The 13,956-nt window shown below is 44.1% G+C and overlaps 1 protein-coding gene across 1 annotated transcript in view; it reads right to left on the bottom strand.

The window, feature by feature from the left end:
• Positions 1-6,872, bottom strand: part of npr1a (natriuretic peptide receptor 1a) — a 44,108-nt gene extending 37,236 nt beyond the window's left edge. The window contains exons 1-2 of the mRNA XM_062529832.1: positions 6,677-6,872; positions 4,615-5,349 (exon numbers count right to left, since the gene is read on the bottom strand). Of these exons, the coding sequence (XP_062385816.1) occupies positions 4,615-5,344 (730 nt within the window). The 5' untranslated portion in view covers positions 5,345-5,349; positions 6,677-6,872. The remainder of the gene's footprint in view (positions 1-4,614; positions 5,350-6,676) is intronic.
• Positions 6,873-13,956: the final 7,084 nt, after the last annotated feature.

Genomic DNA, 13,956 nt, shown 5'->3' with positions numbered 1-13,956 from the left:
TTTATAGCCCAAAGTAGTTTGGATGTCTCATCTCATTGCGTCTGGTCTCTATGCCGACTCCATGCCTGTGCTTGTTTGAAGTCGTTAGGAATTCCTCTGGACGGGTTCCTGCCACTGCTCCTGTAAGAACACGGAACTGGAGCCTGTTCCTCTCACTCGTCCCAATCTCACCAGCAGCTGGACCGCCTCCCTGAAGGAGGTCTGTGGTGGGTGCTCTGTTTCTCTCTTTTCTTTCTCTCCCTTTCTCTCTTTCTCTTTCTCTGACTCATTGTCTGGTCTTTTATTTTCTCTAAATTTCTCTCTTTCTCTCTCTTTCTCTTGCTCTAACTCACTGTCTGATTCTCTCTTTCATTTCTCTCTCTTTCTTTCTCATTCTCTTTATCTAACTCAGTCTGGTTCTATCTTTTCTCTCTCTCTCTCTCCATCTTTCTTATCCACTCTATCGTACTCCCTGCCCCTTCCCATTCTCTCCACTACAGCAGTAGTCATATTTGAGACACAAAGTAGCACAGCAACACGGAAAGTTTATAATCCGGTAATGAGAGATCATAAATCTGTCGAGTATAATCTCACGGGTTTATAACCCGGTAATGAGGGATTATAAATCTGTTAACCATAATCTCACAGGTTTACAGCCACTCATTAGCAGGTTTATAACCTCTCATTAATAGGTTTATAATGTCTAGCCATTAATAATGACATACAATTATTCTACATAATCACATTTTGAAGTACAAATACATGTAGGGGCTAACACAAGGGTAAACAATAATAAACACTACAACTAAGGCACCTCATACTATTACTGATGGTGGAACAGAGTGCTTATCCCGATTGTAAAACTACCCAAAATGTAAAGATCAGGAGTCTGCAGTGTCCCTGCAGAATGCAGTTCAGAATGAAGATGTGTGATGTATGTAAAGATGTATATTGACCAGCGGACTCTTAGGCAGATGCTAGTACAGATCGGTGGCTCTGCGTATTGATGGACACTATGGAACCATTCAGTTAAGTCCTATAAGATTGGCGATGCGCTGTCCATCTATATACAGTCATTGTTGCAGATATTCCAGTAAGGATTCCAATTCTTTCAATAAGAATCTCATATGAGAATATGAGAATATAATCTCTTAACATGTGGAATCTGTGTTGTAAAAAGAACTGGGAGATCATGCTGTGATGTCACACATGGCCATACAAGGATGGAGGGAGGGAGGGATGGACATTAATAATTTAAGGAGGGACAGTCATCCTCCCATCCTCCCCCATTGGGAAATCTGAGCTTCCTTCTGATTTAACATCCATCAGTATTTTACACACACACACACACACACACACACACACACACACACACACACACACACACACACACACACACACACACACACACACACACACACACACACACACACACACACACACACATACAGTGCCTATAGAAAGTCATCATACCCTTTTGAAATAGTTACTTTTTTTGTCTTACAGCCTGAAATCAAAAACCATTTTTAAAAAAATCTTTTCCAGTTTTATTAACAAATTTAGCTGTACAACATCAAAATAATGAAAAAAAAAGTAAACAGTTCTGAAAATTAATAAAAAATGAAAAACTAGAATAACAGGGTTGGAAAAGTCATCATACCCCTGACTTAATACTTTGTAAAGCTTCCTTTTGCTTTCATTACAGCCATCAATCTGTTTGGATATGTCTCTATTATAGCTTTGCACACCTAGATAGGGGAATATTTGCCCAATTTTCCGTACAGAAATGTTAAAATTTAGTCAAATTCTGTAGGGAATGGCGATGGACTGCTCTCTTCAAGTCAATCCACATATTTTCTATAGTATTTAAGTCAGGGCTCTGACTTTGCTACTCAAGGACATTCACCATCCTATCCTTAAGCCACTGCTTTGTTCTTTTGGCAGTATGTTTAGGATTATTGTTGTGTTGGAAGGCGAATGACCTCCCCATCCTCAGCTGTCTAGGAGAGGGACGCAGGTTTTCCTTAAGAATGTGGGTGTACTTGGCAGCATCCATTTTCCCTTCTATCCTGACCAATTGCCCAGTTCCCGCTGAAAAGAAACATCCCCACAACATAATGTTGCCCCCACCATGCTTCACACTAGGTATGGTGTGTTTTGGGTGGTGTACTGTGTTGGTTTTCGCCAAACATTGCGCTTGGAGTTCAGTGCAAAAACACATCTGGAATATTCTGCTACCATGTGGAAAAAGCTTATATGGTCAGATGAGACTAAGATCGAACTTTTTGGAGACTAAGATTTAAGTTTTTGGACTGAGCTCCAGGCGCTAACCAAACACAGTATACACACCCAAACACACCCAAAACACACCATACCTACTTTGAAGCATGGTGGGGGCAACATTATGTTTTGGGGATGTTTCTCTTCAGCGGGGACTGGGCAATTGGTCAGGATAGAAGGGAAAATGGATGCTGCCAAGTACACCAAAATTCTTGAGGAAAACCTGCGTCCCTCTCCTAAACAGCTGAGGATGGGGAGGTCATTCGCCTTCCAACACGACAAAAATCCTAAACATACTGCCAAAAGAACAAAGCAGTGGCTTAAGGATAGGATGGTGAATATCCTTGAGTGGCAAAGTCAGAGCCCTGACTTAAATCCTATAGAAAATATGTGGATTGACTTGAAGAGAGCAGTCCATCGCCATTCCCTACAGAATTTGACTAAATTTTAACATTTCTGCACGGAAAATTGGGCAAATATTCCCCTATCTAGGTGTGCAAAGCTATAATAGAGACATATCCAAACAGATTGATGGCTGTAATGAAAGCAAAAGGAAGCTTTACAAAGTATTAAGTCAGGGGTATGATGACTTTTCCAACCCTGTTATTCTAGTTTTTCATTTTTTATTAATTTTCAGAACTGTTGACTTTTTGTTTATTATTTTGATGTTGTACAGCTACATTTGTAAATAAAACTGGAAAAGATTTTTTTGAAAATGGGTTTTGATTTCAGGCTGTAAGACAAAAAAAGTAACTATTTCAAAAGGGTATGATAACTTTCTATAGGCACTGTAACATGGATGCACTCACACATTTTACTGACTGGATGCACATGAGAAGCACAGGAAGAGAGCCATTCTCATTCCATCTGTTTTGAAATGTAAGCTGGAGGTGTCTTCTGAAATCTCATCGCTCAGTACAGGTCTCTCCAACCCCTACATCTGAATATACTGCCCATTTACTGTAATGTGCATACCAGTGAGTATGTGAAACTCATGCTGCCATTCATGAGAGAGTAAATACTGCACTGTAATGTAATAGTGGTGGGGGATTCTGTTCAGCATCACAATAGCTTGTGCACGCAATTATATCAATACAGGATCTCAAAGTATCGCAATATTTTATATAATTTATATATAATTTTATATATCACTGAATTATCAATTTCACTTTTATTTGAGTCAGGTTTACTTGGTGTGTTTACTCTAATCATATTAGATATGCTTATTAAGCCCACAAGGTAGCACTTGTTGTGGTGTTTTGTTGTTGTGCACCAGCAATTTCAAATAAAAATGGCTTCACAACCTGTTATACACGACACTTTGTCTTCTTTCACATCAAAAGTGTGGGTTGATATGCACCATCAAATCAAATCAAACGTGGCCTGACACTGAAGAAGGGAGAACCCGAAACGTCTGTTCACAGGAAATGCAAAGTTACATGACTAAGAGCGTTTGATTTGATTTATTCTTTTTGAGCACAAGCACCCAGTCATTGGCCTAATATTTCGTGAGTTTGAGCGCGTTCTATGTATTCTATTGATATGCACCATGCCATGACAACGTTTTTCACCCCCCTCCTCCAACGTTTTTTGACACTTGACATTTGAAGTGACTTGAAGAGTCTTTTTTTCCTTATTTGTTGTAATGCCTTGGAATAATATGGGAGACATGAATCACAGTTTATCGCAGAATCGAACTGCAATATGTTGTATTGCAATATGTTTGGAATCGTTATAATATCGTATTGTGGCCCAAATATCGCAATAGTATCGAATCATCACGTTTTTGTCAATTCCCACCCATAATGAAAAGTTAAGTGCTAGAGTTAAATGTAAATCTGACTGTGGATATGAGAACAGAGTCTGTCTTTTGAGCACTTAAGGATGAGTGGCTCTGATTGTGCAAATTGAAATACCGTGAGCCAGGCCCCAGATCAATCACTCACCACTGGTCTGGCCCCTAATCAATCTCTCACTACCAGTCTGAGCCCTGATCAATGAATTCTCAATCACTTACGACGGGCCTGAGCTCTGACCAATCACTTATCAATCACTTACAACCGGCATGGTCCCTGATCAATCACTTGTCAATCATTTACCACACTGGTCCTCAAGGTGTGGGGTGGGCCCCGCTAGTGGGGAATAGAGACATGACAGGAGCAGGAGGAAATCGTTTTTTTGTGCCTTTCTTGATAAAAATTATAATAATAATTATTAAGAAAAAGATAATATTACCTGTCTGTTTTGACAAGGAAGATCACAGATTCAAAAGAACATAGCCACACACAATGACAGAGAAAGCTTGAGAGCCACTGATTTACAACAAGCCTGGTCAATCACTTCTCAATGACTTACCGCGGGCCTGCTCCCTGATCTTGGTCACCAGTTCCTTGTAGTCGAAGTGCGGCTCGATCTCGTCGAAGGCCAGCTCTTTGGTGGTGATGTTCTCCTTGAGCATCTCGGTGTACGGCCCCTCCACGGTGAAGTAGCAGGGCCGGTCGTCGTTCTTGTGGTCGTGGAACACCAGCATGGCCTGCTTCCACCTGAAGAACTGGTGCACCTGGACCACGAACTCGCCCAGCTTCTTGTAGGTGGGCCCCGTGTTGGTGATGGAGGCGTACTCCTCGAACGCGATGGCCGCCGCCCCGGCCGTCACCATGGGAACGTTCCAGTGGCTGGTGAAGCGCGCCACTTGGGCGGCGGCATAGTCGCAGCCCGGCCCGATGAACGCCCAGGGATTGTGGGATAGCCGGAAGTCCACCGCCGCCAAAGGGGCCACGGACTCCGAGCACTGGCCCTCCTTGTTGTCGCTGCCCTGGAAGATGAGCTCCAGGTGGTGTCCCGGCAACAGCGTGGGGTCAGAGTTCACGCGCTCCAGCGCGCGGGTCAAGGCGGGCGCCACGCGGGGCCACGCCCACGCGTAGATGGTGTTGTTCCTGGGCAAGATGGCCGCCAGCGTGACGTTCTGGCTCGCAGCGGTGTGGTGAGGTGGAGTGGTCTGGGTAAGACCCACCCCCAGCTGAGTGGACAGGAGGCCCAGCAGCACGAGGGGCAGAGTCCACCACCGGGGCCCACGCACCAGCATCCTCTCTAGGACAACAACAACAACAACAACAACAACATCAACAACAACAACATCAACAACAACGACACAACACTGCATTTGTATAACACTTTATCAGACACCCAAAGCCCTGAGAACAGGAGGTGGCGGTGGTAGTGTAGTGGTTCAGAAGCTGGGCTAACGTGCCGTAGCCTGAAAAGTTTCATTGAAAAGTCATTTCAATTCCCAGCTTCCACCAATGTGCCCTTGAGTAAGTCACTTAACCCCAAGTTGCTCTGGAGACAATAATCCTTTGTAATATAGTTGACATATGTAAGTTACTTTGGACAAAAAAGTGTCTGCTGAATGTAATGTAATGTAGGAGAACACACTCATCACTGCACACTGCAATAGCAATCGCCCTGAGCTTAGAGGCACATGAGGACAGCTCACACCAGTCCACTCAGAGCAAGGCTGCATCAAAAAGGACAAAACTGTCTACAGCCCAACAGGAGGAACGGTTGTGTCTCAGACTATATGCTTCAGAAACAAGCTGTAGTGATGGTATCATTCAGTCTTGGCTAGTATTCGAAATAAAATTGTTGCACCTTGAAAACCATAGATGTGGTTGGCTTGTACAACAAAATGGTGAAACAAATTATTTCATCAGCTGTTCATGTTAATTACTAAGTTTGTTCATATTCATTTACCAGTGTAATCATTTACCAAACATACACACACCAACTGAAAAAAAAAGAAAAAAAAGTAAACAAATGTCAACATATAATTGTAATTGAATAAATGTAATTCAGTATTCCTAAATGGATGTATACCATCGTGTTTCAGACCTGCGGAATGATTCATACGCGTGCAGATTTATAATAGACCTACGTAACATTTAAAACACCTAACGCCTGAGGACCTCAGCTTTGCTCTACCACTTTCGAGCAAAATCTAAATGTTGGTAACGTACTGAAACCAAAATGTAACTGTTGCAGTTACAGTGCCCCAGGTGTTATTTCACTTCAGCGGCATATTTATTGTCTTTTTAATAGGCTATTTATTTTTCCAAATCAACAGTGGTTTAAGGTTTTGAAGTATTTTCTTTGACCTATGTTATGTAAACGAATGCCACAGCGTTCCAGACGTTTAAGTGTCATAGTCTATGTAAAATAGCCTACATTATACTATTAGAGGAAAAGTAGGCTACGTTCACGAATTTCATCACTGAAAGCTATATGTCTATCTGCGACGACTAAATGTGAATGGTCGATAGGTTTGATAAAACATAACATTCATGATAGCCTACTTATTTTCAGGCATGGTTGGATTTACCTGTCAAAAAAGCCCGTGTGCAGATGTGATTTAGCCTACCTTAAATTATGTGGTGGTAAGCCATGCCTTTCTCCTCGCGAAAGGTGGTTTACGGCGAAACTTCGGAGGCAGGAACGGGGAGAGAGTACGCGAATGCGCTCGCTCAGCTTTCGGAAGGCTGATGCCACCACTTCCAGACTTCCTACAGACGCACAGACTTCTCGGTCAAAACTCGACAATTATTTACAAAAGTGGTGAAGGACGAAGTCACCTGGAACTGCGACAGGTACTTGGCTACTGGAGCCTTTGATTTTTTTTTTTTTGCGTTTGCCCCCGGGGCTTTCCTTGAAGAAAAGTTGTTAATATGTTGCCTCCTCAGGTTCTCGGTACCTTGGTGTTTTTCCCTTCCCGGTCTCCTTCAACGGGGGCACACGCTAACAGCTTGTCCTGAAGTGATGTCAGTTTCTTAGAATTGCGCTAGGAGCCGAAAACAAACATTGCGCATTTCACGTAGTTAGTCATTTCTGCTGACAAGCTCAGCTATTTTCGTGGAGAACTTCAAAGCATATTTCTACGGCATCCATGAAAAGCAGCATACTGTCGATGAGGACCACCTCTCCTCGCAAAACCGGACATTCGAAAGAAAGAAAAAAAAGTCCCTCCACTTGCATTGGTGGAAATGACGCGCATTAACAGCGTGCAGAATTCTCATGCCATGATCCACCGAGATTCGGCAGTGTGTGGCGAACGAGATGATGATGATGACACCAGGCGTGCGCGCGTGTGTGATTTTTTGTGCGCGTGTTTATGTGTGCATGCATTATGTGAACTTCAGCAAGAAGCCAGTTCTGTATTTGATATGCCTTAGCTGGCGTTCTGGGGTGTACGTGTGTATACTGTGTGTATGTGTGTGTGTGTTTGTGCGCGTTTGTGGAGAGAGAGGGTGTGAGGGTCCTTCAGCTGGCAGTGTGGGCAGTGTGTGTGTGTGTGTGTGTGTGTGTATGTGAATGTCAAGGAGAGAGAGTATGGGTGTGTGTGAGAGGTCTTCAGCTGTGTGTGTGCGTGTGTATGTGTGTGTGTGTGTGTTAAAGAGAGAGAGAATAGATAGGGGATGTGAGGGTTCTTTGGCTGGTAGCTGACCGTGTGTGTGTGTGTGTGTGTGTGTGTGTGTGTGTGTGCGAGTGTGTGTGTGTGTGTGTGTGTGTGTGTGTGTGTGTGTGTGTGTTTAAGGTGGGGGTCGTTCCGTCAGTCTCCCACTGACCTGTGGCATTTCGGCCACTGCGTCCCCTTCCTCCCTCATTGTTCGCTGCCTTCCCCACATCCTCTCAATTAAAATGGGCTATTTTCGTTAGAGTCCATTAAGCTCTGATTGGCTCCTGCCCCCCCCCCCCCCCCCTCGACCCCTCTCCCCACCTCTCCTCTCTTCTCCTCTTTCCTCTTCTCACCTCACCTCCTCTCTTCTCCTCTTTCCTCTCCTCACCTCCTCTCTTCTCCTCTCTCCTCTCACCTCTCCCCACCTCCCTTCTTCTCCTCTTCTCTCACCTCTCCTCACCTCATTCCTCTTTTCCCCTCTCTCCACATCTCTTCTCCTCCCTCTTCCCTCTTCTCCTCTCACCTCTCCCCACCTCCTCTCTTCTCCTCTTCCCTCTCCACATCTCGCTCCTCTCCCCACCTCGCCCCTCTCTTCTCCTCTTTTCTCCTCGTCTCTTCTTTCCTCTCCTCCCCTCCCCTCCTCTCCTCTTTCCCCTCTCTGTCTGCTACTTCACTTCAGCGCGTCCTATCTGAGCCTCTCATCTTGCACCCAGCGCAGCAGCTCCAGTGGCACACAGAGCACAGATCAATAGTGCTGATCGCAGGGCACAGCTCCCGCACAACAACACAGCACACAGACCAGAGGAGAGGAGAGGAGAGGGGGACAGGGGAGAGGGGGAGGGAGGGGGGAGGAAGGATGGAGAGAGGGAGAGGGAGGAGAGGGGACATGGAAAGAGAAGAGGTAAGTCCAGGGCAACAGTGCTGATTGCACACAACACAACAAACGGAGGAGAGGAGGAGGAGAGGAGGAGGAGAGGAGGAGGGGGGAGATGGGAAGAGTGGAGGCAAGTCCAGGTCAATAGTGCTGATTACAGGACTACTTTCCATACACACAACACTAGAGACTGAGGAGAGGAGAGGAGGAGAGGAGGAGAGGGGGAGAGGAGGAGAAAGGGGAGAGAGGAAATATGGAGAGAGGAGGAGAGGGGAGATAGAGCAAGTCCAGGTCTGTTGTTCTGGTTGTTGATTGCCTTCCACACATAACACAAGAGACAAGGAAAGAAGGAGAGAGGGGGAGGGGAGGAGGGGCGGGGAGATGGAGAGAGAGGAGGCAAGTTGAGGTCAGTAGTGTCACAGAGAGAGAGAGAGAGAGAGAGGTGAGGTTTAACAACCATTTTACAAGCCATGGAGTCATGACACACACATGATACACACACAGTGGCAGCATTTGGTAAGACCCTCAGGAGAGGGGGAGCGAACAGTGGAGGTAGAGAGAAGGAGAGGAGGCAGGGCTACCTTGAGAAAATGTCACACACACACACACACACACACATTAACACTCTTTAACACACACACACACACACACACACTAAACCCGCAGTAGGAGAGATCTGGAGAGCCAGACTTTTTGTCACAGTGCAGTTTTCCATGGCAACTGGCATCTAGCAAACCGTCAGCTTCAGTTCAGGAGGAATGGCTAATTAGCAAACCATCAGCTTCAATTCAGCTGGAATGGCTAATTAGCAAACCATCAGCTTCAATTCAGCTGGAATGGCTAATTAGCAAACCAGCTATAGTTCAGCTAGGAGTAGCACAGCTTCAGCTTCAACTTCAGTCCAGCTAGTAGCACATGACGCTGCTGTTTTTTTTTTTTTTTTTACTTAACGCTAATCTAATGTTATAGCTCTATAGTGCAAACCTTAACATTACATTAATACTAACTTAACGCTAACCCAAACCTAAATTAGCCCTAATATAGTTATGCTAATCCATATCCATCCACAGTGACCCAAACAGCAGTGGACCAGAAGGCAGCGTAGCCTACTATGTTCCCCGGGTCCTAAGCTCCCTGTATGGGACCAGGGAACATAGGACCCTTTTTAAAAAAAAAAAAAAAATAGGGTCCTATGTTCCCGCTTTTCCCAAAAAAGGTCCTATGTTCCCCGGTATGTAGGCCTATTGCGACCGGGGAACATAGGACCCTTATGGGGAAAAACGGCTCTTATGCTGCAGAGCTGGCAGGTCCGTGGTATCCTCACGAGGTCCAACCTCAAAGCGTTCCAGGGGAGCAACGTTGGAGATAAACAAAGATCATGCATGGACCATGAGAAGTTGACATTTGTTTTATTTTTGAACAGGCAATTTGACTGTTAGCAGTCCAGCCTCCTTGCTTATATGAGCCAATCAGAGATGGAAAAACAACGTATGAAACGGGCCCCATAAAACATAACAGCCTTCTCTTTTCCATTTTAGCCGTTTTGTAAACGTTTAGACGCTTCAATTGTTGTGTGACGTCAGATTGCTGCATCTCAATGAAGTCGGGGTAGCCTACATCGATTTGCCCCGACCTGGCGAGTAGGCTAGGACCTCACACATCGACTGGCGCTTCAATGCAATTCTCCTTCTAGGAGGTCCCAGTTGTCTCGAATGCAGCATTATGCAAAAAAAATAAAAGCTTTTCAAAAAGTTATTTATGGATTTCGCTGAAATTTTGAGGGAAGGTCTGAAATTACCCAAGAAAGAGACGATTACATTTTGGGAGTGATCCGTATCACCATCTGGATGCAGGAGGCAGTTATGTGTTCGCTTGGGGGAAGTTTGCGCTCTCTGAGTTTTCTAGTTTAAGGATACAATTCAGACAGTTGCAGAGATACACAGCAGAGTCAGAGAAGTTGAGTGTCCTTAGAAGACACACAAGTAAGCTAAATACACTCAGTGAGTGTGCAGAAAGCATAGGCAAGTAAGATGAGTCTTAAAACACACACACACACACACACACACACACACACACACACACACAGGTAATATGAGTATGCTTAAAACCACACATAAGTTAGATGAGTTTGCTCTCTCTCTCTCTCTCTCTCTCTTTCTCTCACGTACACAGACACATACAGACAGACAGACAGACACACACACACACACACACACACAGGTAATATGAGTATGCTTGAAACCACATATAAGTTACAGTATGCCGATCTTACAACATACGGTTTTTGAGTGATTCCACAGCCAGTGACTAAAATTCCAAAGTCGGAAATGAAATCACTGGAGTTTAACTGGAGTCGCAACGCGCAACTCGATCATTTAGTGAAAAGTGCCAATCGGTTCTAAGTCAGTCTCTCTCTCTTTCTTTCTTTCTCTCTCTCAATTCAATTCAATTCAAATACGACAAACCATATGGTGCATTGCCAAAGCGTTCACAGGAATACAGTAATAATCTCTCTCTCTCTCTCTCTCTCACACGCACACGCACACGCACACGCACACGCACACGCACACGCACGCACACACACACAAACACACAGGCCAGATGAGTAAGGTGAAAAAATGTGAGTAAGATGCAGTATGATACAACCCTGGGAAGAGTCCAGTCCAACACCACATTCCATGCTGTGTCTTGATAAATTAGACACTTCACTACAAAGTTGGCAACAAAACATTGTTGACAGTTGTTGCTGTTCTGCAGCCTATCACCGTCATGCACCAGTGACATTGGTGAGGTTCTGAGAATGTCAACTGGGTTCTATAAAACAGACACAATCTAGACTCAACACAGACACACACACTGTCAATGACAACACACAACAGAATGTGAAACTGCGGTAGATCTTGGAAGTTGCTTTGAGTATACAGTATGTCAAAGTCTGTATTGTTCTAATTTTTCAGATGTTGCAGTTGGCCTAAACACACAGAAGTCTGCCCCCCCCCCCCCCCCTTATCTTTGAGTTTTTTGCAGATACTTTTGTCCAAAGCAATTTACAGAATATAAACATCACGCTAATAAAATGTAACTGTTATTATTATGACCGCCGCTAGCGTAGCTAGCGAAGCGGTCATATAGTTGTTGTCAAAGTTTTTTTTTTTTTTTTGCTTTAATTGCCCCTATCTTCAGATGAGATGTTATGAACTGCACCAAATTTCATGTGTATGATTAACCTGACACCCTCTGGGAGTATGCCAAGTTTTGTGGAATTTCATCCATGGGGGGCTATAAAATAAATGGATTTATGTGTACATTCAGGACTGTATACCCATCGGCCAGTAGATGGTGGTATTATCTGGAGTCTAAATCCCCCCCTGGGGATTTCAAAAACTGTTCCAAACATCTCAATCTCTGCTAGTTTTTGTCCTAGAAACATATAAGTGACACCATTAGAAACCTTTAATCAACTAGTTTCCAAATATGTTTTAAAAGAGAATGGTTGCTCTGGGTGCAACAAACATGCAGGAACACACACACACACACACACACACACACACACATAAATAAATACACACACACACACACGCATACCTACACACACACGCAACACTACATACACACATGTACATAAAACATTATACAAACACATGCACAAACACGCCCACACGCATGCACACATACACCCTTACACACACACACACACACCTACACACACACACACACACACACACACACATGCACATGCACACACACATCTTTGAGTACATTTTGTGAGACCACCGGAGCTGAGAAGTGAATGTGTGTGTGATGTACTATAGCCTGTGTGTGTGGGTGCGTTTCTGTGTGCCCATCTGTGTGTTTGCATGTGTGTATATGTGTGTATGTGCATGTTCTGTGTGTGTTCTCTTTCTTTCTCTCTCTCTCTCTCTCTCTCTCTCTCTCTCTCTCTCTCTCTCTCTGTGTCTGTGTTATCTGTGTGTATTCTGTGTGTGTTCTCTCTTTCTCTCTCTCTCTCTCTGGGTGTGCCTGTGTGTGTGTGTTTGTGTGTGTGTGTGTGTGTGTGTGTGTGTGTGTGTGTGTGTGTGTGTGTGTGTGTGTGTGTGTGTGTGTGCGAGTGTGTGTTTGTGTGCGTGTGTGAGTGTGTGCCTGTGTATGTGTGTTTGTGTGTGTGTGTGTGTGCACACGTGCGCATGTGCGTGTGTGTGTGTGTGTGTGTGTGTTATCTGATATCTGAGTGACAGTGACGGCAGAGAACACAGTGAACATATACTCAGAGACACATTAAACACACACACAAGCAGACACACACTCACACTAGACAGAGAAGCACTCATACACAAAAGCAAGCGCACACATGCACACACTCATTTACATACATAAAAGTTGGGGAAAGGAGTAGGGATGGAGTAGGCGATGGAAACACAAAAACACAAGCGTGATTGATATTTGCGGAGAGAATGTGCAGGACTGAGCGGCGGTCATATTGTGTATCGCTTTGCGGTACATCTAGTTATTATTATTTTAAGTTGATAAAGTCTATACTAAGCAATAGCTTTATTAAGAATAATATTGATAACAATATTAAATACCAACAATGAAAATAGTTTTATCTTAAACCATGGACACACAAACCAACTTTGAAAGATAAACGCGCAGAGCATCCTCAGAGTCACACATCACCCTGCCCATCCTGTGCTCACACACACACACACACACACACACACACACACACACACTCAACACACAACCCAAGACACTCCAGACCTGATACACCCCCCCCCCTGCCCATCCTCTGCTCACACACACACACACACACACACACACACACACACACACACACACACACACACACACACACAACCTAAGACACTCCAGACCTGACAGCATCAGTACACACACATCACCCTGCTCAGACACAAACACCACTTTTCTCTTTTCTTTCTTTCTTTCTTTCTTTCTCTCTTTCATCCTTTCTTCCTGTCTTCCTTTCCTTCTTTCATTTTCTCTCTGAGCCAGATACATTTCAGAACCGTTCAGATCCAGTCTGTTGAGATTATCATAAACTAATACACAAATAGAATAAATTAATGAATAAATGTATGAATAAACATTGTCCGTAAAAGAAAATGTTTTTCTTGCATTTGTCGGGGGAGTGGAACATAGCAGACATCGACCAACAACATTCATCACCAAGTTTAAATCTCTACCAGGACCTCAATCTGTCGAGGTCCTGTTCTCATGATTTCAGTATCTACCTCTACCCAAATAGTAATCGCACTAGTAACAATATTTACCTATGCCCACATAATAAGAACCAATAATAACATCAAGCAATAAATCTGAAACCATAATTCCCATTGCGCACAAATACCCTCTCTAA

The sequence above is a fragment of the Sardina pilchardus genome, chromosome 24 (genome assembly GCF_963854185.1).
Source record: "Sardina pilchardus chromosome 24, fSarPil1.1, whole genome shotgun sequence".
NCBI lineage: Eukaryota > Metazoa > Chordata > Actinopteri > Clupeiformes > Clupeidae > Sardina > Sardina pilchardus.
The sequence above is the reverse complement of the archived record's forward strand: the minus strand, read 5'-3'. Positions and strand labels throughout refer to the sequence as shown.